This window comes from Conger conger, chromosome 18 (assembly GCF_963514075.1).
Source record: "Conger conger chromosome 18, fConCon1.1, whole genome shotgun sequence".
Lineage (NCBI taxonomy): Eukaryota > Metazoa > Chordata > Actinopteri > Anguilliformes > Congridae > Conger > Conger conger.
In genome coordinates, this window is record NC_083777.1 from 12,206,068 (window position 1) to 12,232,146 (window position 26,079).

A 26,079-nucleotide genomic window follows, 5' to 3' on the forward strand; every position below is an offset into this window, starting at 1 on the left:
CACGGTGCGTGCTGTGTGACTTGAGTAGGCGTGTCAATGTGGGTATCGGCCAATCATATTCATCTGTTTTCGGGGTGGGTTCATTCAGAATGTTATGGTTGCCAGGGTAACATAATGAAACGGTTTTGTGTGTAACTTGGCTGATCATGCCAAAGTCGTGTGTGTCAAGCTGTTTATAAACTGAATTTAAAACTGTTTTACACAAATGGATGTTTTGGGTACGCTGGAAGTCAGGTATGATATAAAATATTTGGAGCCATAAGTATTTTATATGCGTTGTGCTATAGTCTGTACTTTATAAGTAATGTTACGATATGCTGAACGATATGTCGTATTGATGTAGTGTTAGCTAGCTAGCTAACCTTACTAGCTAAAAGACTGAGCTGTTTAAGTTGAGTCATTTGACAGTTCACTTTCAAATGGACAAATACATGGTTGCATAAAAAAACATCAAGGATAGCACAAAAAAAAGCAAGCCATTTCCATTGTGGTCCTTGTTGTTAGGTAGTTAGATGCCATGAAGAAGTGTGTGTGTGTGTGTGTGTGTGTGTGTGCACGTGCGTGGGGATTGTGTAGCAAGGCATTGTAAAACACACAATACAAAACAGTACATGTTCACATTAGGCATTAACAACATTGACTATTTCTCATCAAAGCCTAAAGTACACAATTCATATCATACCACTCGGACTGACTCAAAAATAATCCCTAACATCCGCTACTTGCATACATCTCTGCTTACACAACTATATTTACATTACAGGGGTACATTGTCTTATAGCCAGTGTTTTAAGTGTTGCCTTAACTGGGCATGCAATCTATGAAATTACATTAGGAACCATATTCCAATCCTGGGCATGAAGTACTTGAAGGAACTTTTACCCATCTGGCTACTAAACCTTACCAGAGTCAGGTTTACAACACTAGACCTGGTGTTGTACCAGTGAGCTTCTCTGACCTGTGGGACATAGTCTAGCTGGTAATTAGTGGTTATGCAATGTACAATTTTATGTACCACACAGAGTTTTAGCTGTGTCACTTTGGCCTCTACAGGGAGCCAGTTTAGCTTCATGAACTCGTTGTTATAAAAAAAGGGTAATAAATACCTAATAAAGTGCTCACTGAGTGCATGTTGCTGTATCACACATTTTTGACATGTTAAACAGGCTGAGAATGTTAACATAGCTAATTTATATATTTTAATAATTTAAAATATTTTTATCTTTGGACCGTTTTTGTAATATAATTTTGTAAAAACTACAAAAACACGAGAGTAAAGAGTACAGTATTATCTTAAAACACATTTTAGCTATATTATCAATTTCTTAATGTTATTCTTAGGTTATTTTCAGAAGGTATATCTTTCTTGAATGGTTCCCTGCTCTTCTGTTTTGCTTCAGATGGGCACAGGGTTTCACAAGCCCGAATGCTGAATTTATCGATGCCAAAACTGCGTGCTACATCTGTGGCAATTACATGGTCTTCCTTGATGTTGAGACCAAGAAGAGGCACGTGCTGCAGAGTCCTGGGCGGGGCATCGGGGCTTTTGCAGCCAATGGCTCGTCCAAAACTCTGGCCTTCTCTGAGCGGAAACCCAACCCCTCCATATTTGTATACAGCTACCCAGAGCTCGTTCAGAAGAGTGTTCTTAAAGGTAAATGCGTTTTGAAATAAAAATGGCAATGTGCAATTTAATTGAACAAATTGTAGAACCAAGAGGTGTTTCTTTGCCAGATTACACAAAACAAATAGCTGCCCTGTGTAAAATCCAGCTATATCAGCTTGATCAGGTTGAAGACAGCTGATCTAGCTGGGTATGAGCTGGTCAACCAGCTACCAGCTGTTCCAAAACCTAGCTTGAGCTGCTTTTTTCAGCAGGGTGAGTTAAGGAGAATATGCACTTCTTCTGCACTTTGACAATGATCTATTCTGGCTTCATGCATGCAGGCTCAGCCAAACTGGAGTATTCTGCGCTTGCACTGAGCCGGGCGGGTCCTTACTTGGCGTGTTTCTCCGGCATCCCAGATCACACCCTCACAATATGGTAACATTTGACCTTTAGAAGTCTCTGTCCTCTCCATGAGGACATTTGAATAGTTATGAAGGGAACCATGAGTTACTTGTTGGGCTGTCTCTGCAGACTGTACATGTGTTGCAGGAACTGGGAGAATGAGACCGTTATTTGCGCCGATCCCAATGCCGGGAAAGAAGTCATTCATTTGATGTTTAATCCCATGAACTGGCAGCAGATCTGCGTTTCACGCACCTCGTCCATCACAGTTTGGACCATTGAAAGATGTGACTACCTTAAAATAATGACAACCAGGTGAGCGATGTGAAGGGTGGACTGAGACCGTGACTGCTCTTCAACTAGCATGTTATAAACACAAAATATTTAAAGACAAGCTGAAATCAAGATTCACTTTTTCAATTTAATCAATTCTTCATAACCATACAACCATGTATATATTGAAAATTGTATAAAAAAAAAAAAAATAATACTTGTGTATTTTCACACCAAAGTTTGTTTCCATCCACTTCCTGGTAAAGTAGAGTTTGAGATTTGACGTCATCATGTACCAGCGTGTGTTTTCCAGTCAATATCATTTAATGCAGTGATGCGCTCTTCCCCCTGAGCCATTGGCTCTGCTTCCCTCGACTCATTTAACCTCCCCACTTAATCCCCACTCTCCAAAAATCCCCCCTGACAGATCCATTTCACTCGTTTATACACCATATTGCAGAAGCTAGTGCTGCTCTAACTTTCGTTTCAGCTTGTCTTTAATTACTTTATGTAAACAGAGCACGGTCGCTTTGCTTAAATAAGACTTCTTTTTTTGTGCTTGAACTCAGTTTTTTGCACGGCGTTATATCTTATCAGTTAGTATTTTCAATATGACGTTGTGCGGATTTTACATCCGATTCTTGGAATAAAGAATATCTGAAAAGGCTGGGTGGGTTGGGTGTCTTGGTGGCGCAGGCTGTAGAGCACTAACCGCATGCTCATTGCGAGCCGCGACGTCGGCGGTTCGAATCCGACCGTCCGACATTTGTCGCATGTCTTCCCCTCTCTCTCGCTCCCATTCTTCCTGTCTCTCTATACTATATACTGTCCAATAAAGCTGAAAAAGGCCTAACAAAATATCTTAAAAAAAAAAAAAAAAGAAAAGGCTGGGTGGGCTTACTGTGAGGGACGATGGACAGTGTGTATTAACCGAATGGCGTGTATCCCATGAAACCCTGCAGTGTGATCAGCCTCCCAGCGGCCGACGGCTCGCAGCCTGAGGCCCAGGCCAGGCTCTGCCACAATCACAACGACAACCCCGATTACAACGGCCCCCAGATGCCCATCTCCGCCACCGCGGGGCTGAAAGGAGACCGGGCTGAAGGCTTTGTGGTACTGTGTGTTTCATTCCGTCAATTTATGTCCGTTCTAAAGGAATTCACTTCCCTGGTGGTGATCCAGCTAGACCGGCTTGAAATGACCGGCTATGAGCTGTTTGAAAACGTAGCACGAATTGGTCAAACCATGTTGAGTATGGAGCTGGTCGGGACGGGTCAACAAGCTGTTCCAAAACCTAGCTTGAGCTGTTTTTTTCGGAAGGGTTAGATTACAATATCCAGATGGTGTCAGATGACTAATAAGTGCATGTACTGTAATATATCTAAAGCCATAAGATTGCCTTGTTTCTGCCTCTCTATGAAGGACGTGTGTAATGTAATGGCTCTGTCTCATTGTGCAGATAACCCATTGGGATGCATCGTAATGTCGGAGCTGTATAAGTTGTGGCTGATAATAACTTATTGGGATCGGCCAGATGCTAATATTATGACCAATACAATGGCCCAGTTATTAATATTGGCCTTGGATTTCCATAATCACTGACACATGACATAATGCCTTAAGTTGATCAGTAACTGTCGTTTATTTGAATTGTAAAAGCCGAAAGCGAAGAGGAAGGAGAAGTTCTACCCGAGTTCTGTGTGCTGGACAGCTTCTTCTGACCTGTATGTGGGGTGCAGGCAGGGCCACCTGCTGCTGGTCAACCTCGACAGCAAAAGTGTCTCCGTTCTCCTGAACCCCCAGCAAGACGCAGACCTGGAAGGTATGGAGCTACAGTATACTTTCATCTGGTAACCGGGGACTTATGAGAGATTGTGAGCATACGCACATCCATTAAGGTGCTGGGCCGAAAAGCGCATGAATTGAAAGAGACCTGATGAAGATCCGCTGGGATCGAAACGTGTTAAAGGTGCGTAAGGAGCATATCAGGCACGAGACTTCAGCACAGTTGTCTTTGTTTGTATTTTCTTCCATTGTAAAGTGATTAAATAAAGGAAGCCACATCGACAATCAGAAGAAAGAGGCTGTGTGAGAAGGCTGTATGTCGCAGGGAACTGTGGGAACTAAAGTGTAGAATAAACCTGTTATGACCGCCAGTCACCATGGGTGGCCGCTAGATCCACCAAAACAGAGAACATCGTAGATCACCACTTTAAGTATTTATCATTTATTTTTTAACATTATACAAGTGTCTTGCACGACAAAAATATGTTGCAGTGAAGATATTTTCAAAAAGATATTTTATTCCATTTTAGGTCCTCAGCTCCAGGAGGGCAGCCTGCAGGGCATTGTACTGCACAGAGACGGACTGTTCGCAGCAGGAAATGTAAATTAAAAATATTTCACTGCACATTTACACTTGTTTCATAGAAATTATTATGAGAATATTATCCAAAGTACAGTTGTCTTATATATATAATTGGAACCTTTTATCATATGTAATAAAGAACTCCAAATATTTTTGTGTTAATATTGTGTGAAGCCCATTATAATACATAATCCCGTTTTTTCTTTTGAAACAGGATTGCGTTTTACGCTGCTTACAAATAAAGGGCGACAATGTGCAGATAACACAGCTCTGGGAACTAAGTGAGCCAGTGGTGAACTCAACCTTCTCCCCCGATGGCCAAGTTCTGCTTCTGTCATCCAGTAAAGTAAGTAGAAAACCTCCAGATCTTAAAAAAAGAATGTCTTATTGCAGGTATGCCCAAAATTGCATGTGCAGTTGTCACTAATGCCAATTAATTGTGAGAATGTTCACCTTTCGCAAATGTACTGTAACAAGCATGTATATAGCACTAAAACATGTGTCACTGACATTTTTGTCAGTCATAATGGCTTTATAAACAGTCAGACATTTGGACAACAGTGTTCTCCTTCCTATTTCCAGGGCAGTGTTTACAGGTACAGAACAGTTCAGCCTCAGCAGATGGAGAAAGTTCTGGATGTTCTCGCTGGAAACTTTCTGGCAGCTGGCTCACTGTATACTGATAAGAACCTCTGTGTGGTAAATCATTTTTATGGGACTATCAAAATTGTAGGGTCACGGAAATTAGTAATTGCTCAAAGTGGAGTCTGTTTCAGTACAGTAAAACTAAGGACCTTCACTCAAAGATTCTTGCCTTTCACATTGATATTTACTGTATTACATTTAAAAAAATATATGATTGCAGGTGCACTGTTGTCTTCATTCTCCTAACTTTTCTGATGTCCGACAAAATCTACGAGAGTTTAAATACTGATATGATGATATAATTGTGGTCTTGCTCAATTGTCGGAAATGCTAATAGATAATTCTTCCTGAATTGCAGTCAGTGAGAGACTCTGGAGTTCTTCAGCTTTGGTCTGTAGATGACGAGTCACACATCAGCTCCATCTCTTTACAAATTCAGGTGTGTTCAACTCATTCATCTCCAGATTAAATGAAGGATATGAAGGATACTTTCTATGTTCTATGCCACAATTCAGCATAATGAGAAATAGCAAGAAACATGGATCAGTTCTACTCTAAGGACCGCATGTGTATGTTTTGTGTTTCAAGCTTTTCATGTTATCCTGAGGTTTTCGATTTGCGTTCCATACTGATCAAAGTAAAAAAAAAAAAAAATAAATAAAAAAAAAAGGTTTTGGTAGAAAACCTAGGGTCTAACTACTATTTTTCCAAACTGCTTTTAAAACGATTTCCCACGTGAGACGACATGTATTTGCATAATTACAACTGACCACAGAAGGGGAAGGGGGATCGGGATCTGGGAGTAAGGGACTTAAAAAAAAATCTACGTCACTGCTCTTTGCGAATGTTTTGTGGATGTTTCGGATACTAAAACCCTGAAGAGAACGCTAGTGTGTGTGGGCCTTTAATGTTTTTTTTTAATGTACTGAAACGTGTTGAAGGTGACCAGCCTGGCGTGCTGCCCGATTGCTCAGCTTGTTGCCGTGGGGACGGACACTGGACACGTCCTCTTCATCGACCTGACCAATGAGAAGCAGCCTCGCGTTGTTCACCGCATACACCTCTACCACGCACCCGTGTCACAGCTCAAGCAAGTGTCTCCGAGCGACCGCGTCTGCATCACGCGTGTATTTCTCATGATCTCACCTGTCCTCAGTCAATCTTTAATATTACCTTTTGGTGTAAAAACTATCATCATTTCTGAATCACTTAGTTACGAGTCATTCACTTACCAAGGGTTTACATATATTCATTTTTGTACAATGGTTATTTATTGCCACTGCTTTTTTTTCCTTTCTTTTTACAGTTTTGACCATGGAGGAAACTTTCTTCTCACTGGGGCTTCCGATTCAAACATATTGGTCTTGGACGCTCGCCCTTCTAAGATGTTCGAAGTCATTGGATTTACAGGTACTTGTGTTATGGGTATTAGATGTAACTGAATTTTACATGACATTATTTTATTTAGCAGACACTTTTATCCAAAGCAACAAAAAAATGTTTACCAAGGTCATAGAACAAGCTACAGAATAGTTTGGATAATTCACATAGGCCAAGTCTGAGTAAATGAGGTCAGGGACTACAGTACCAAGAAAGGAGGGAGTCCTAGATGAATGTGCAAAATACAACAAGGGGTATTGATTAGAATGACAATAGACAATAGTGACAATAGATTAGAATGACTGACTGGAGCTACGCTGCCAGTGCAGATGCCTGTTAGCGAGCGACAGCTTGCTGTGTGGTTTCAGAGGCAGCGGGTGCCGTCCTGGGCCTGTCCACGCTGTGTAACAGGGGGGATACGCAGGTGAAGGTGCTGGCCCTGTGCGCTGTGGAGAAGGACACACAGCAGGAAGCAGGGAGCCGGCTGGTCGCGCTGTCCCTTCCTATCCAGAAGCTCACAGGTACCTATGGAACTGCACTGGGTTACCGTTTCATACATGATTTAAAACATGATACGCGTCAGAACACACGCATTCTGATGCGTATTGGTTCTCCCTTCAGTGATGTGCCCCATGCTATCTGAGCTGGTTGGGGTCCTTAATTAGCCATTAGCATTGGCCAGAGAGCGGTTTCCGGTTAGCGGGGTATTCCTGGTTCTACACACAAGAGCAGCCTCCACTGTGCAGTCTGATGAGCCCAGTATCCCCTAAACCATGAGCACAGTGACTGCGCAGTCAGCTGGCAGCTGGGGGACCCTCCTCAGTATGGTGCATCAAAGGCACACGCTTACAGTCATGACACAGGAGTAAAGACAAAGGGGGTTAATATATAGTAAAGGGGAATAATGGTTTTGGGCCGTGCCTGGGTGGAGCTGATGTTGGCGTATTTGGGTCTTGCACAGGAGCGTCAAGCTGCACAGACCTCCACGGCCGTCTGTCAGACGAACTCCTGCAAGAACTCCACTGTGAGGTCCCCCACCCCCTCTCCTCAGCTGTTCTGGGACCCAACAACAACATATTTGGCTACTGCCACACGACAAAAACATTACAGCGCTTCCAAATCCCAGAGGTACTGCTTTACAACTTCTCAGAACAGTTTTTGTCCCTGCTGAAAAAAAACTCAAGCTAGATTTTTGAAACAGCTGGAATAGCTGGTTGACCAGTTTAGACCAGCTCCCAACTCAACATGGTTTACCTGGTTGACCAGCTCCCAGCTTGACATGGTTTGACAAACAGCCCAGCTACCAGTTCAGGCAAGCTACCAGCACTAGCTGGTTGACCAGCTCATAGCCAGCTAGACCAGTTTATGGCAAACTTGACCAGCTTAATTTTCAGTCTGGTATAGCTGGATTTTACAGCAGGTATAGGTAATTGTCATGGTTTGAATGTGCAGTGTTGTGTGTTTGTGCTCCTCAGGGTACAGGTTCTCAGAAGAAAGACGTAGTACAGCTGAGCCCGGTACAGGAAGTAGAGGGTCACCCCCTCGGCCCCGCCTCCCTCCTCCTGTCTCCACACCAGCTCTGGCTCGCCTCGGTCGGCAAGGACGGAATCCTGCGAATCCGGGAACAGTCCTGTATTGTAAGAGACAGTTTCTCTGTAGCTTGCAACTCAAATAGTCTTGGATTCACCAAACATTTTAAATGAATGTTAGGCTTTTTGTAAATGTTGATCAAATCCAGGTCATTGTTCAGCAGACATAAATATGGCATACACTGTAAAAGAGTGTGTGTATTTTCTGGATTTTGAAACGGAATGAGAATACAAATCCTGAACATTATTAGCGATAAATATACACATTTAGAAACATTTTTCCAAGAAAGTGTGGAAGATTGTTTGATTTTTACAGATTATATTGAGTTTTGTCTTTCCATTAAATTGGCAATCTACGATTTCCTCTGTTTTGGTGGATCTAGCGGCCGCCCATGGTGACTGGCGGTCATAACAGGTTTATTCTACACTTCAGTTCCCACAGTTCCCTGCGACATACAGCCTTCTCGCACAGTTTCTTTCTTCTGGTTGTCGATGCGGCTTCCTTTATTTGATCACTTTACAACTTGTACGTTCATCCATTATTGTAGAGTTACTGCACACAAAGACAACTGTGCTGAAACTCCTGCTCCTCTTGTGTTTATGCCGCTCAAACTCTCCTGCGTTACTGCCGCAAGTGCACGTCACACAAACTACACATCTCCACATTAGCAACACTCGTTTCTTCCAGAGGCTTCCATGTTTTTCCTGCATACATATCCATACATGGCAAGAGCAGATGGCCCTCCATGAACTTCATATTTTAATTCATATAAATAAAATTAAATAACACAAATGGTGCCAATGGTCAGATGCCAGTGGAAATATGTCTCAGATAATGTATTTGTTCAGATGAGAAAATCATAGGCACTTTAAGGGAGTCGTTGGTCTTGCCGTTGACAGGAGAAATACGTGCAGATGCAGTGTCACACATACTGGTCGGGCGGTGCTCGGACGGTATCCTTCTCCCCAGACGGTCAGACCCTCATCACCACGGGGTTTGAGGACGGGTCCATGGTCTGTGTGAGACTCCGGTAGGCTTTCATTGAGCAGTAGTGCTAAATCTCCATTCATGTTTCACTATTCATGGCGCTAAATTTGAGAGCAGATTATTTCATACCAGGGAAATAAATCATCAACGCTGGACAGATCTATTCAGTGCACATGGTGTTAACTTGAAGTGTATATTCATATTCATTTGAGTTATGAAATTACATTGTTAGTTTAGCCATTGTTTGAAAATGTGAAGGGAATGTAAAATAAAAGATTTTCTTAAATCTTTATCTGAAAATGACACACAAAGTGCATTGTTTGCGAACAGGGGCCATTGTTTACGAAAATAATTCTGTCTGGATAGCTTGGGCAGGCAAGCATTTTGCCTGTTTGAGTAATGTGTTCATTTAACCCAGGTTAGAAACGGAAGGTTCTAGCAAAGCGGCTGATGCGACACAGCGTGTCAAGTCCCTGCTGGTTTCTCTGAAGACCCTGCAGTCCGTAGAGAACCCCGTACTCAGCCAACTGCCCGAATGGAACCCAGACCCCCTGTCCAGAGCTAGCTCATCTCTTCAGACCATGGAAGAGGTACGAATATGGGGGCGGCCTGTAGCATAGTGGTTTAGGTGCATGAGTGGGACCCGCAAGGTCGGTGGTTCTAATCCCGGTGTAGCCACAATAAGATCCGCACAGCCGTTGGGCCCTTGAGCAAGGCCCTTAACCCTGCATTTCTCCAGGGGAGGATTGTCTCCTGCTTAGTCTAATCAACTGTACGTCGCTCTGGATAAATGCCAATAATGTAATGTAATGTAATGTAATGCCGTGTTCACATGCATCACGGTAGACAGCAAACTGGACGAGAGCACAACGGTAAAATATAATTAGGACGGCAAATAACTCTGTCGATGGCTACGGGAGATGGCACTTGCTGTTGAAGATTAAAATGATTTAACTTTACGCCGTTATATTAAATAAAATTCCAAGCCAGATGTGACAGAATGGACAAAAGACAAAGTGGACATTGAAAGCAAAAACATACTATTTTCGCACCCCCCCCCCCCCCCAACATAGATAAAGTGCTGTACAAATGCAATCCTCCTTCTCCTATCCCTGTGGGAAACAGGGACAGTTTTTGGTCATTTACCGTTACCGCAACATCGGTACTCTTGGAAATGTGTCCTTCTGTCCTTCATAGGTGATCTGGCCGAACTATCAGAAACAGTGAGAGTTTTAGTTGGGCTGTAAGCCCTCGTACAGGGAGCAAGATTGTTGTCATTGGCTGAATGTTGGCTGCCCTCTGCTGTTTTCTCCACCAGTTCAGAAAATGTATTCATAAACAAGCACAGATCCTGTACAGACCCACAACATGCCCTCTAGAGGTCATCTGACAAAGCGCAGGCTTGTGCAAACTGTCTGTGAGTGAGTGAGTGAGTGAGTGAGTGAGTGATTTACTGAGTGAGTGAGTGAGTGAGTGTGTGAGTGTGTGAGTGAGTGAGCTAGAGTGACTGACTGACTGACTGACTGACTGACTGAGTATCCTGAATTCGTCACATTCTGCCCCTGGCCGCATGGCAGACAATTATGTGAGATTTCTTTTTAAGAAAAAGTTGGAAGAAAAATGAGTATTTGGTAATTGTGCCTCTTGGACTATCTCCCACGCACACACCTGTAAGCCAGTGACTGTAATATACCCTACAGGCCTTGGAGGGGATGAGTCAGAGGCGTGGCTCTCGCTGATGACTACAGGTAGCCCGTGGGCACCAGGAGTTTCAGTAGGAGGAATTAATAAAGGGAAGGGATTAATTACTGCAAAGAACCTTTTTTTTCTCAGTTCATTAGACACAATTGCCTGGAAGGGGTGGTGAAGTAAGGTTTCTCAGGAAGCTCTGAATGTTGGACACGCTCATCGTTTGTAAGAGCGTTACAGCTGTGTGCGGTGTGAGCAGTCGTTGTGAGGATCTGTGTGCGCCCCTCTCAGGCCCGGCGCAGGATCGACGTGACGGAGCAGGACGAGAGCTACCGCAGCCCCTCTTCCTCAGACACGACCTCTGACCCTACCTGGCTGGACTGCAGACACGCGGAGGTCCGCAGCAGGCGCACACACACACACACACACACACACACGCGCAAACACTGTACGCACTCACACACACAAGCATGTGCACACAATGTAAAGTCACACACACACACACACACACACACACACACACACACACACAGCCAGACCTGGCTGACCTAACAATAAGGTTACATGAATTGGCATCAAGTAGTGTAGTTGTTAAATACTTAAATTAAGCATTAAATTAACTTTTCATTAGTTCATATATTTGTTAACTACTAACTGATGTATTAGTTACATGAATATTTATACATTAGCAAATCATTGGATAAACTTATAATTAGTTACCATTAACAAATACATTAACTGCTTTTTTAATTTCAATTGGCATTAACTAATGTAGTTAACATGAAATAATGATGTACGCATACATAAATAAAAGCTGTACAGGTTAACTTCAGTAGTGGGTCAACAAGTGCCTTAGTTAATGCCAATTCATGTAAACATACTGTAAGGTGTTACCCTCTTTCTATTATGAAACTGAATTTCAAGTACAGCTGGTGAATTGTACTGAATCATATGCATAAGAATTGTAATAAAATGTTGAATTTGAGTGAGATGAATAAATCAGATTTTAGGTAGACGTACAGGCGCCAGCTGAAGTTAACCACAGCTTTGCCTGTTCATTGTGAGATTTAGGGAACCTGACTAAACATACTGCATTGTGGGACAGGGTTTTCCACTGCGTTAAATGGTGTCCTCCGGCAAGAGAACGCAGCTCACGGGGAGATCGAAAACAGCGGGACTCGGGCCAAAGGCGGTTTTAAAAAAACCCTGAGCGGGCAGAAAGGTATTCCTGCCCTACGGTGTGGCACTTTACTCACAGGTGCGATGTTTGTGCAGGCGCTGAAGAAGGAGAGTCAGCAGTATGCCGAGGCCAAGAAGAGCCTGAGAGGAGCGATGAGGCGGCTGAGGGAAACGGTACGGGCGGGACGCCCCTAAGCTCTGAATCACCGTGACTCACGCGGTTCGGGAACACCAACAATAGTCCTGTGGGAGTCCACTTGGGAGAGGTGTCATGCCAGAGCCAAGTCCGAGGAATTTGTACTTTTCCCAGAAGACTTGTATAGCAATACATTCAAGCTTTAAGAACATCTATTTCTATTCTCCTGACAATGTGGCATATAGGTTTTTTGTAGTTAAAATGCTTCTGAACATCAGTTTTTCTGGGGTTTTAAACACTTAACTAATTTTTGTAATAGACTATTCACTGTCCTATGAAATGGTGTGGTCCTGGGCTGAGATATCGGGGTTCACGGGGGTGCTGTTGCTGCAGATTAAAGAAATGATGCAGGAGAACGAGACTCTGTCGGAGATGGAGAGGCTGGAACCTCAGGAGTTTAATCTGGACATTGATGCCAGGAAGAGGCTGCTCACTGAGGCTGAGGAAGAGGTTGCCAAGGTAATAATAATAATAATAATAATAATAATAATAGTAGTAGTAGTAATGTGGCTTGGGTACATGATTGGGAACTGAGAGGTTGGTGGTTCAAGCCCCAGTCTAGCCATAATAAAATCTGCACAGTCATTGGGCCCTTGAACAAACCCCTTAACCCTACAGTTCTCCAGGGGGGTCCTCTGCTTAGTCTAATCAACTGTAAGCTGCTTTGGATAAAAGTTCCAGCTAAATAACAAATTTGTATTATTATAATTATAATAACAATTATACACACTTTTCATATAGTGCGATCAAAACAGCAATTCCTGAATCCAGCAGTTTTAACCGTCAACACCCTTGTTTAAATGTCCAGCACTCTGAATACTGAACACAAGTGTGTCAACAGTTAAAACACCTCACTTAACCAACATGTAAAATATTAATGAATTAAATCACCAAATTCAGTGATAGGCAGACCTGCTGGATCAACCTTTATCAAAATGAACAACTTGCAAGCAGGTGGAAATCAAGAGATTTATTTAGTTACAAAATTATTCATGTTTATTCTAAAGACGTGGTTCTTAAAACAATGAAGGTTACAAACACAGACATATAACAGTCACAATGGAAATGGATGAAATAATTTACCCAACCCCAGCTTGTTTCCTCTCAAAATGCTCGAGAAACTTGAAGACAGCCAAACATTCCAAAAGACCAGTAAATGGAAAAAGTAGAACCCCAGACCAAGGTGCAGATGCTAACTTCTACTTCAAACCAAAAAGTAAAAAGCCAGGTCTGTTGTAAAGTTTGGGGTCTTAAAGCAGGATGTCTGTCTGAGGGCAGCCAGGCCACCCCCACACACACACACAGACACACGCACACACACTCTGAAACACTCTGAAACACGGCCGACCCCTCCACTTCTGTCTCTGTTTCTTATCTTTAGACCAGGCCTGCTCTTTTGAAGTTCCTTATGGTTCAATGATGAATTAGGAGATAGTTCCCTGACAGTGCGCTCAAAGCACTTTCCAGAAACATACTATATTTATTTCCCAATTTAGCAGAAGCTCAGATAAAGATTTAGGCACCAGAAAAGCCAATGCCAATATATTCATGTCACAATAAATAGTAGTAAATACATAAGCCAACAACATAAAGTTAAATGCTACAGTAATGTTTTGACAACATCGAGAACAGTGTCTATCGACAACAAATCACAAATATGGAGGTTTGGAGCCGCGGAATCTTCATACATTTTTATACATCTGAACCCGAGGAGATGTTGGATCGTCGACAGGTCGTGTTCCTGCATACTGAGGTCTTTGTGGCGTGTGCGTTTGTGGGGGAGGGATGACAAGTGTGAGTCAGCCGCCGTGTCGAGGCACGCGTGTGCGCTGCAGTCACGCTTAGGCTCGGTGTCAGAAGAACATTTTTTGTGGCACGCTTGTTTACCCTTCAGGTCCGAAGGGAGGCTGAAATGGAGAACCTCGCCAAGGCGTACCTGCGCGAGGTCATCAAGAAAGAATGCTGGCATTCCATGAAGGTCAAAGGGAAGTCCGTCAAGGTACAAGAGAGCATTTGAAACAATGATGTTAATCATGACATGGTGTTAGACCATCGTGTAAGACTGAGGTTCTAGTTAAAAACAAGGCCTCAATTCCTTGTTTCTAAGATATTTGCCGCAGAGGTTGGCAAATACTGGAGCCTAGTGGCTCAGATACATAACTGGGACCTGGAACGTTGATGGTTCAAGCACCAGTGTGGCCACGATAATATCCCCACAGCTGTTGGTCCCTTGAGCAAGGTCCTTAAGCTCCAGGGGGGATTGTCCCCTGCCTCGTTGGATCAACTGCAACTTTTGATAAAAGCATCAGCTAAATAACTGTTAAAAAGACGCTGCAGCCTAGCAAACACCGCTAGGGTATCGCGAACGCGGGAATAATGGCGGTTCTCTCTCTCAGGCCTTCCACACGGCCCACGAGGTGAAGAACTACCCCCTGAAGGCCAGGTCACCCCAGGAGCTGGAGGAGAAGGGGAGGGTGCACACCATGAGGAAGATCGAACACGGAGACCGCAGAGTACGCCACCACCTTTACCTACGTCACACGTCAACCACGAGACCTTCACCCATTCAGTCCCACCCCACATAAATACGTCAGCCACTTCCCCGTATTTCACACAAAACACGTTTGACGTCACGTTGAGTTATGCCTCTGGAACACTTGTCTGACAATCTAATGTCATTGTTCCTATACAATGGATTCCTTCATTTTGTAAACATTTTAATGTAATCGGTATTTTGTAGTAGGAAATGAGGTATTGGGGTATTACAATACCGTGGGTTGTGGTATAATATAAATAATGATATGCAAATAGCTCAAATTGTTCTTCTCAAAGTGCATGTAATGCATCATCGCTAAAATGTGCTACCAGTCAGGTTCATGTTTTCAGCATGTTCCCCAAAAATAAACGTTTTATAAACCATACACTATGCTCCTTCTCCCAAATTGACGGGTAGCTCCAGCACGAAATCGTGGAGAAAAACACGTGCCCTCCAAAAGTAACGGAGGAGAATGAGGACGAGACTGAAGATAACAAGAGTGAACAAGAGAACGAGCCAGAGGCAGAGAAAGACAAAGAGAAGCAGGAGGAGGAAGAAGAGAAGAAAGGAGAGGAGGAGGAAGAAGTGGACAAGGACAGCCCTGCCTTGACCGGCAGCCTCAGTGTAGAGTATGGCGGGGCTAACATCTACCTGTACAGCCAGTTCGACCTCCATGTCCGAGAGGAGAAGATCAACCAGATCACCCTGCTGCAGGTGAGTCACTGACACACAGCTATCTGATTGGCTGTTCAGCTCATCACTAATGACATCAACAATGAAAAGCCAATCAGTTACAGCCATGCCGTAAATGGTAACCACAGTTGCTATGGTAACAGTGCTATTGTTCTCCTGAAAGGAATGGTGGCAAATTATATTGCCTTAATTCATTTTTGAATACTTGGAATATATGTTTGAATGCTTGGTCAAAATTAATTCATAAACTATGTTGTAATAAATACGTAAAATGGGAGAAATTCATTAAGTCATTATTGAGTTAACTATGCATACATTTATTCATAAGTTAATTTGTTTTGTCACATTTATAGAAGTACCAGCCATTGTACTACCATAGAAGTACAAATGGAACATACTGCAATATATTAAAATAAAATGTGCGGACCGGGGTTCGATTCTCGGTCCTGCCAAAAAGCCAAGTTTGGCCGGCTCTCGTGGAGCAGCAATAATTGGCTCGCTGCTCCAGAGGGAGGGACTTGGCAGGGTTAGTAGATCGGCGCACAAAAAACAAGCACCTCCGGCGCCTTGGATTCACGGTTACAGCTTGGGAGGCGAGACGGCTTGAAGAAGGCGTGTCGCTCTCCCGTTGGCCGCCGAGGGACGGGGTGTGGGCGGTGTATCTAATACTAGCTCTAATTGAATCAGACGGGGTCCAATTGGCTACCAAATTGGGAGAAAAAGAGGAAAAAATCGGATAAAAAATAAAAATAAATAAAAAAATAAAATAAAATGTGCAATATGTGGGAAAATATGTTATTGCAGAAATCATGTTTTAAACATAGATTGCATTGACATATAGATGATATTTTCTTGATACAATATTTTCAGAAAATTGTTCATTTCGTTAAAGGCAGTTAAATGATTGGGGAACAACTAAATTAAATTCTGACAATATGTTGTGTTAAATATGACATTTATTTCCAAGGCTGAGGGGTCCTCTCCTCCATCTGAACTGTAGGGTTACTGAGTCATGATGTCCAGATTGTCCATTGACATGAAAAGTTCCTGACTGTGCTGCTACAGTGCCAGTGGTGATGGCTTAGACTAATCCGCAGGGTGCAAACACCCTCCATTAGCACAATGTAAGACTACACTCAATATAGACACACTTGCCAAACAGAAAAATGGGATGGGATGGGACAAAACACTGAGTCTCTTTATTTGTTGGGAGATTATTTGGTGGTACTGATATTCTGAATTTCTGCTGATCAGGAAGAAACCTGAGAGCCAGTTCCCACCCACATAAAATACTGGGAAGCAGGGAAGACTTATTGAAGAGAATAAAGTACACTGTAAATTGAGAACTAACAGATGCCTCTTCAAATTATAATAAAATGCCTCTTCAATGTGTAAGGAAGCTTAAATTCCCTTTCATTCCCAATGATTCCTCCCCAAAATACCATGTATTCAGGGGTTCAGGTGCTGACATTAACAGTACATAGAAATAGAAACACAGTAACCATTAGAGCCTGCAGGACAAGGCCATCAAGTCAGGACAAGAGGTTTTAAAATGAATGGCACTACTAGCCGAGCCAGTGAGTGTTCCTATGTTCACGAATCAACTGGGTTACATAACCCTTAAACTACACCCCCAAATTGGTCAGCAGCTAAAGCAAAGAACTCTCAAAAGAAGCCCTGAAGGCTCAGTGTTTTAAGCTTAAAATAGTTTGCTGCCATGAGGACTACAGCAAGAAAAAGCAGAGCTACATGTTACTGCCTCCTTTAAGCCCAAAAGAAAGGCCGTTATCACACCCTGATTGGCCAAGAGGGAAATGCACCAGGCTGCTCTCAATTATCAATTAAGAGCCAATCCCCATACCCTGGGGAGCAGGTGAGTCAAATAACCCTCCAATCAACTATGGAAGTTTGTTCTGCTGCGAACCCAAATCGAGGAAAAAAATCCCGAAATAAGCGAAAACGAAAATAACTCGCTAAACTACCAGCCAGCCCCATAGAATGGGTGATGGCTACAAGTGCAAACAGTGACAGGTTCTCCTGCAGGCCACCACAGGGTATTTCCTTGGCTATCATTCCTCTTGATTTTTCACCTATTCTGTCCCTTCCGTTTCCTCCCAAAGGATGTGATTTACAAAGTGAAGACCGCCTTCAACAAGGAGTTTGACGCGGTGCACAAGCAGAAGGTGCAGGAGATCAACCGCGTGAAGGAGAAGAACAAGAGGATCAGCGAGATCATGCTGGAGCTTGAAATGGAGGAGGCGCTGTGGGAGCCCGCCCTGTCTGACGGCGAGAAACCCGAGCTGGCTCTCACCGTCTCCGAGTCAGAGGTACCGGGGCCCTGTTTACACCACAGAGCCTCCACGGCCGGTTCCAACAGGCCGAAACCAAACAACAGCCTCTGCGCAAAACCACAGCTCAATTAGAAAGTCTCAAAAGCATTCGCACATTTGTTGCACTCGGCCCACCTGTGTTGGTGGTTCCATGGCTCACAAAGCGCTTTTTAAAAGCTTGCGCTGGTTGATGACAATAGTGTCCACAATTAATCAAATTAGTGGTGGTACTGTGTGCCACTCCACATGGAATTTCAGATCCAATTAACCTTCATCAATTAACATTTTTAAAAGACACAATTTTAGATGTTTTGTTTGTGTTTCGTTTCTATTTTTAGCTCAGCTTTATCTTTATTTGGCAATAAATTGGTAGTGAACTGTGTAATTTCATCATCCATTGTGTTGATCGATACAACGTGCAGTAATTCTGCTTAGAGTTCAGATGCAGCTACTGTTCTCCTTGGGCTGTAATAGTACAGTAATTGTCAAAGCTTTTTCTTGCTTGAAAACTAGTTGTGGCAGATTTCTCTGAAATCTGATCGGTTTGGACCTATTTAACATGGTGGAATGTGAGGAGAGGAATGGAGATTATCATAGAGGCTGCTGACAGCCACTGTTTGGAGAAGATTAATAATGTGTTATGGGCTCTCACGCCCATGTTGTTGACTTTTGGGCAATGACTTAATCCAGATTTTTTTGTGCACAGCTGTTTTACTGCAGACTGAAAAACAAACATCACCTGCACTTGTGGTACCAGGCCATTTTACTGACTGCCAACGTCTGCCAAGCTTTTAACACACCTCGTCTTTTTCTAAAGCTGGTCTTGGAGGACGCAGTTTTGGTTTGTCAGCTTGACGGCTGTGTTCTCTTGCCAGATTAAAGTGGAAAAATACCTGAGCTTGGAACAAAGGCAGAAGGAAGAGGAGCTGAAAAAAGTAGAGGAAGAAAGACTGCAAGCTGCCAAGGTTTGATTCCTCACCAATAAGGGCTGTACTGGGGTGGGTTTCCCAGAACATTTTAATGGCAAGAACCTCTTTAAATGCATCTTACGATCGTGCTTATAATTTATGTGGGTTTCCCCGAACACACTGGTAACAAAAGTGTTAAGTTATGAGGGATCAAGATCACCCGTTCACAGCAAATAACTTCTTTAAGATACCACTCTGGCAGCACATGCAATACGCATACGCTTTCTTTTCATGCTTCTAGTCACAGCCTACAATTGCCTCATAGACTGTTCTTTTTCATGTAGCCTATATAAATCTGCTTATTTCAATTCACAAGCTCATTCTGCTGTTTAAAATTGCAGTGTCAAACATTTTTTGTTTGAACATGGTCTTCTTGTAATTAAGAGTAGATACTGATTAATAGTACTATTTTATGTCTTAATTATTGTCTGAAGAACATAATTAGTGATGTATGTATCTGCTTCTTGAAGTGGAGTCAGAGTTGCTCTTGTTTGCAGGCTGACAATATCAGAGAGAGAGCCCTTGATGACATGATGGTTGGAGTCTTGGAGATGAAGACAGAGGGTATTTTGAAAACGGTGGGGAAAAGTCTTCATAGATATTTTCAAAATTAATAGACCTTGGTCAAGACATTGATTGATTCCAGTAGTTTGTTTTCACACTGGAAGGAAAGGACGCAGTGCTAAGCTCGTGACCTTTGACCTGCAGGAGGTTGCACAGCCACCGTTCATGTCCAAGCCGGAGGAGGAGTGGACCGAGGACGACAAGAAGAATTTTAAAGAGCACGAGAAAAAAGTGAAGGAACTGAACGAAGAACAGGAGAAACATCGAAAGGTATCAAAACCCTGTGTTTCTCTATCTCCCTGGATAAACAGTTTTACATTTGAATTGAATTGAATTGAATTGGAGGCATTTTTCACCTGAATGTGCAATAAAAGGATTCAATGACCAATGACCCCATTATAGACATGCTGAATCTGTTCCTGGGTCATTTTCTTTTTCTAGACTTTGGAGACTGAAATGAAGAAACTGCAGTCAGCTATCCAGGAAAGCACACAACATTTTGATGACACACTTACCAAACTCTTTGAGAGGAAAGTGAACTGTGAAATGGTTAATTACCAGGTAAAAATACCATTTTACAGTTTTTTTCCATATTCTATTACTCATTGACTTTTATTCATGTCAAAGTCAAGCCGCAAAGAAAGAGCCTAATTTGGGATGAGCCTTGTTCATTGGCTCTCTTATCAAATTTGAAAGCTGTGAAGCAATTTACATGGCACCTACTGTAGGTTTGACTGTCTATCTGTCTGGAGTATCCAAACTGAAAGACGGAAATATGTGGAAGAGAACCACTAATGCTCATATGCTAGGTGTGAAAACATATGGAATTAACAGAATAGTCTGGTACAATAAAATGAAAAATGTATTATTTCTAACTGAAGACTATCTTTTAAACACTGACCCAGCATTTAGATTAAAAAACCGAATGTGTGTTTGAAACGTTCATTTAACGCTTGTCATTAATAGCTTGCACATTAGTGTACAATGGGTGGGGCCACAGACAGTGTCGTGAATAAGCCTTCATTTGGCGTTATATAATTCTATGAAAAACAGCCAGCTTCTTCCATCCTGAGTGGCACTGAGGTGTGAAAGGGATGTGCTCATTCCAAAGTGTTGACTGATTTCATGTGTACGTACTAGTGGAGACATATACAGCAATTCATTACAAAAAGGCCATAATTGTATGGATTAGAATCCGTTTGCATATTTCCACATTTGAAATGTGTGAAACGGGGTCACATGACCCGTGTTAATAATTGCGTCTTGCTGGTCGTTGTAGGAGGAGCTGAAGCTTGTCAATCTGGCTCAATCTCTTATGATGGAAGATGAAATTCACCACAGCGAGGAACAATTCAGCCATAAAATTGAAGAAACAATGGCCTTAAAGGTGCTTTTATTTTCAGCTTTTATCTCGTATGAAACTTAACCTCACTGAACATTATTTCAATTTGTACTAAATGCAAGCAAACATATACAGTAGTAATATGATTATATTGTACTGTAGCGGCTGCATCATCAGCCTCTTGTTTGTATCCAGTTTTCACACGTTTTTGTTGGCAGAGCAAGATCGGGGAAAAGTTACAGAAATACAGAAGTATTGTAGATGACTTCCGAGAGACCTATGACAACGCTGTCGCAGAGGACAAAGTAAGGCCTCTTCCCAAGCAAATGGACTGCCTTTACGCTTTCTTTATGCTTTAATAATTATATTTGTCAAGTTTTCCATCTTGTCATCAAAAGCAATGTTATGTCATAAATACACTGCTTAGTAGATGGAGAATATTTTGCACTTAGCACCTGCTTTATATTTTTCCTTCCAGTTACTTGACCGTGGCTTTAAGAAGGAGTTTGCTGATATTTCTGTCCATATGGTTGATCAGCTGTATAAATTATACAAGCGCAGACCAAGGTAAGACGGCACAATACTCTTCTATTATCTTTTAATACTTTTGTTATAAAAGATAACAAAATAATTTTGCAAGCAGTTTTGTGTAGCACCGCTATCCGGCAGGCCTTTGTTCTGTATATTTGGAAAAGTAATTGAGTAGGGTGTGAGATGGCAGTGTGTGACGGCAGTGTGTGAGATGGCAGGGTGTGAGATGGCAGTGTGAGATGGCAGTGTGTGAGATGGCAGTGTGTGAGATGGCAGTGTGTGAGATGGCAGTGTGTGAGATGGCAGTGTGTGAGATGGCAGTGTGAGATGGCAGGGTGTGAGATGGCAGTGTGTGAGATGGCAGGGTGTGAGATGGCAGTGTGAGATGGCAGTGTGTGACGGCAGTGTGTGAGATGGCAGTGTGTGAGATGGCAGTGTGTGAGATGGCAGTGTGAGATGGCAGTGTGTGATGGCAGTGTGTGAGATGGCAGTGTGAGATGGCAGTGTGTGAGACGGCTGTTTGTGGGATGGCAGTTTGTGAGATGGCAGTGTGTGATGGCAGTGTGTGAGACGGCAGTGAGTGAGATGGCAGTGTGTGAGACGGCAGTGAGTGAGACGGCAGTGAGTGAGATGGCAGGGTGAGATGGCAGTGTGTGAGACGGCTGTTTGTGGGATGGCAGTTTGTGAGATGGCAGTGTGTGATGGCAGTGTGTGTGATGGCAGTGTGTGAGATGGCAGTGTGTGAGACGGCAGTGTGTGAGACGGCAGTGAGTGAGACGGCAGGGTGTAAGACGGCAGTGAGTGAGATGGCAGTGTGTGAGACGGCAGTGTGTGAGACGGCAGTGAGTGAGATGGCAGTGAGTGAGATGGCAGTGTGTGAGACGGCAGTGAGTGAGACGGCAGTGAGTGAGATGGCAGGGTGAGATGGCAGTGAGTGAGATGGCAGTGTGTGATGGCAGTGTGTGAGACGGCAGTGAGTGAGATGGCAGTGTGTGAGACGGCAGTGAGTGAGACGGCAGTGAGTGAGATGGCAGGGTGAGATGGCAGTGAGTGAGATGGCAGTGTGTGAGACGGCAGTGTGTGAGACGGCAGTGAGTGAGATGGCAGTGTGTGAGACGGCAGTGTGTGAGACGGCAGTGAGTGAGATGGCAGTGTGTGAGACGGCAGTGAGTGAGACGGCAGTGAGTGAGACGGCAGTGTGTGATGGCAGTGTGTGTGATGGCAGTGTGTGATGGCAGTGTGTGTGATGGCAGTGTGTGAGATGGCAGGGTGAGATGGCAGTGTGTGAGACGGCAGTGAGTGAGATGGCAGTGTGTGAGACGGCAGTGAGTGAGATGGCAGTGTGTGAGATGGCAGTGTGAGATGGCAGTGTGTGAGATGGCAGTGTGAGATGGCAGTGTGTGAGATGGTGTGCGTGTCTTGGCGCAGGGTTCAGAGGATCAGGGCGCAGACGGACAACGTCAGTTCTGTCCGCCCAGCCAGCGAGGGAGCATCTCAGATGATGAAGGCCATGATGGACCTGGACCGGATAGAGAACATGCCGGAAGACCTCGAGCTGTCCATTTGGGAGCGTTTCTGCCAGGCCAGGAGAACCAAGGTGGAGAGTGAACAACGGGTGAGAGGCGGAGCCAGTACCACCCCCCAGTGAGAATGTGCTTTCACTTTATTGTTTTACAGCTTCTCAGTGGGCACACAGCCTGGTAGAAACTAAACTGGATTGCCATCAAAGAAGCTGTAGGTTTGGGATCTTGTCATTGTCAATGTACTCAGGATAGCTAACCAGAATAGCTTTTGAGAACCATAAATGCCTTAAAGTCCTTTTGTGACATTGGTCTGTGACCCATAAGACACGTACACTCGATACAAATAATTATATGGAAGCAAATACAGGGCAAGTCATGTTCCAAAGCATGATGCATCAGTTTATTCATTTTGTCCTCAAATAAAATACTGGATAAAATCCCTCTGTTTGTCATGGTGCTTTCAGGTGAAACAGAAAGCCCTGGACCTGGCCGAAATGCAGGCCTTTCTGCAAAGGAGAATCAATGAAGAGGAGGCTGTCAAAGCAAAGATAACGAATCTAATGTCTGAATTGAATAGGTGGGAGGACTACTAAATGCCTTTTTCTGTGCTGCCAGTCAGAATAGTCTATTGAAGTAGGCTTGTTGCACGTGTCATATTCTGTATATTAAAGTGTTCTCTAGATGGATTCATATTTTTATCAGAAGTGGCTGATGGGTAATGTGGTTCATATGTCTTATTTTCCCTGCAGTCTTCGAGAGGTGAAGATGGGGTTTCAGCTGGATCTGATGGTGCAGATCCTTCTGAAGCAGGGCCAGGTGGAGGTGGAGACGGGCAGATTCATTCCCGATTTCTCTGACTCCGAGCTCATCCACAGGAGCGAGGTTGAGGAACTAAACGGGACAATCAGGGTAGGGCCGAGTCAACACAAGGTGTAACTAAACCGAGAGAATCTCCTTCATAAGGCCGAATTATACATTAAAAATGCTGACCATAAATTCTCCAAGAATGCCTTGCACCAAGCGCTATGAATTAAATTCCACGGAACAGGGTAATGTTTGATTGTGTAGAGCAGTATTCATCAAATCGGGCCCTCACATCCAAATCCATCCCTGGTTTTCTTTTCTCCCGGGTAATCAACTGAACAATTAGTGCTACTGATTGGCTAGACTGTAAGCCTGACCTCCAAGGTGGAAACCAGCAGTCCTGTGCCTTAGAGGACCACAATTTCATGATCTCTCCTGTAGAGCAGCTGCAGACATCTCACCCACGTCTCCTCCAGTCTTTAGGGAATCAGAAGATCGCCAGCATGGTGGAGATTAAGGACTTTCGGAAGGGCATCATCCAGCAGGAATGGGAGTATAAAAGGATGAAGATGCTCCTGGAAGACCTCACCAATAAGGCCCGGGACATCCAAATGCTCCGGGTCACTCTGGAGCTGCAGGAGGTATGCAATACAACCCTACTGTGGCTATTCATTCAGACAGCACCACCACGATGAAGCTGTGATACAGGACCTGAAGTCTGTTCCAGAAACTGTGTCGCTGTCACACTGATGGCTACGGACTATGCAATCATCGACTTTTGCTAAGCCACAAGAGTTTGAGTTTTGCCAACGTCACTGTCTGGATTTGTTTCCGATTTGACTATTTCACAAGTTTAGCTTATTGTTGGTTAGCCTAATTGATTGCAATTTATATGAGTTATTTTTTGGTTCTCTGAGGTTCTGCTGTAACCCTAAATTATACTTGACTCAGAAATGATCTTGTATTATATAGTATAATCTGAATATTTTCTTTTCTTTTAAGTACCTGAGTGCTTCAGATCATGACAACCGTGTGTCAAAACAGATTTCAGATGTAGAAAAAAGAATTGTACTGCACGAAAAGGTAAGTTGCCTTGCTAGATATTCTAGTATTCTTGTTTCGGTCAAATTGTAACCGCCACTTGCTCATGCACAGCCTTTCAAAACACTTTATAATGGGGGCGCCCAACCCTGTTCCCGGAGATCTACCAGCCTTGTAGGTTTCCACCCCAACCTTAAGGCACACCACATTTAACAGCTTGAGATTTTGTTGAGTTGCTAATTAGCAGTATCAGGTGTGTCTGTCAAGTTATGGTTGAACTGAAAACCTCCTGGAGGGCTGCCCAACCATGATCTCCAGGACCATGGTTGGGCAGCCCTGCTTTGTAAGAATATTATTCTTCTGTTCTTTTTACTGCCTACTTTTCATCTTTTCATAATGCATGTGATGCTGTATTTGCGGCCTTATTCGCATGATCCTTAATTTGATCATATCCACAGTATAGCAGACTCTTGACGCTTGATAGCATTTTTGACACAGATAAATCACTCTTTTTCATATTGGCTGTAAACTAAGAATTTCTGTAACCTTTATAAGACTCATCAGAAGGATGTGAGGATGACCAAAACAACAATCGATGGTCTGAAAAGACAAGTAGGTCACAAGGAAAAGCAAAACGTCCTGCTGGAGAAGCAGATCGCAGACCTGAAGGTGACGGTAGCAGAGAGGAGGCATATCTGCGAAGCCATAGGTAATAAAAGCAACCGACTCTTCTCGTTTCATCTGAAAGCTCCTTGTGGTAATGTGACTGCTTGACTGACAGGAGCAAGATTGTACACTTCTCTGACAATGCTGAGAAGTGTACGATCCTCTGGGATTGTCCGTACTCGTCTTGCACCTGGGTATGGTTACAATTACACAGCAACTCACGCACACACGTTTCCTCCCACTGACCACACAAGGAGAACACACGGGCCACATCTCATTGGACGTAATTAGTAGCTGCTGACTCACTGAGCCACCTTCCCACCACGAGTGTAACTGTATGTAAACTCTTTTAATAACCAGCTATGGAGCAGGCCCGGCATGGCAGCCGGGGGAGCCGGTACCAGGAGATCGTGGGAAGGAAGAAGCTGACGGACCTGTCCAAAGACCAGGCCATCGAGCTGACCCAACTGAGAGCGGATGTGGAGAGGCTGAGGAAGAAGACCTTCCCAGCCCTCACCAGTCCTAGATAACCACAAACATCTCACTGGTTATGTTCCTTTGTTTAATCACAAATTTAGTTTGCTTTCATCAGATTAATCCCAGCCATCATTTAATTATAAAACAGACATGAACAAGTTTCAGTAAATTCAACTGTCATGGATTGCCACAATATGAACAATGAAATTCATCACTTCGCATCAAAGGCTTTCTGTATTTAATTTTTAGATTTCTGTCTTTAATAAAACAATTCTGTGTGATATGA

At 43.4% G+C, this 26,079-nt stretch overlaps 1 protein-coding gene across 1 annotated transcript; it reads left to right on the forward strand.

Moving 5' to 3' along the window:
- The first annotated feature begins 131 nt into the window (after positions 1-131).
- cfap43 (cilia and flagella associated protein 43) lies at positions 132-26,079 on the forward strand. Its single transcript, XM_061228140.1, has 38 exons — positions 132-234; positions 1,401-1,654; positions 1,948-2,044; positions 2,159-2,326; positions 3,247-3,397; positions 3,944-4,106; positions 4,600-4,670; positions 4,867-4,998; positions 5,235-5,351; positions 5,656-5,736; positions 6,239-6,387; positions 6,604-6,707; positions 7,046-7,198; positions 7,639-7,805; positions 8,153-8,314; positions 9,167-9,297; positions 9,673-9,844; positions 11,235-11,339; positions 12,219-12,296; positions 12,652-12,777; positions 14,213-14,317; positions 14,715-14,831; positions 15,272-15,568; positions 17,668-17,874; positions 18,753-18,842; positions 19,343-19,423; positions 19,554-19,679; positions 19,851-19,970; positions 20,689-20,796; positions 20,970-21,056; positions 21,230-21,318; positions 22,711-22,897; positions 23,270-23,382; positions 23,555-23,714; positions 24,086-24,250; positions 24,612-24,692; positions 25,206-25,359; positions 25,677-26,079. The coding sequence occupies exons 1-38, from the start codon at positions 206-208 to the stop codon at positions 25,844-25,846; spliced, it is 5,067 nt and encodes a 1,688-aa protein (XP_061084124.1). The 5' UTR covers positions 132-205; the 3' UTR covers positions 25,847-26,079.

Coding starts and splice junctions, on each gene's coding strand:
- cfap43 (XM_061228140.1), top strand. CDS start 206: ATGGATGTTTTGGGTACGCTGGAAGTCAG. Junction 1,655..1,947: donor TCAGAAGAGTGTTCTTAAAG/GTAAATGCGTTT, acceptor TCATGCATGCAG/GCTCAGCCAAACTGGAGTAT. Junction 17,875..18,752: donor TCACCGTCTCCGAGTCAGAG/GTACCGGGGCCC, acceptor TTCTCTTGCCAG/ATTAAAGTGGAAAAATACCT.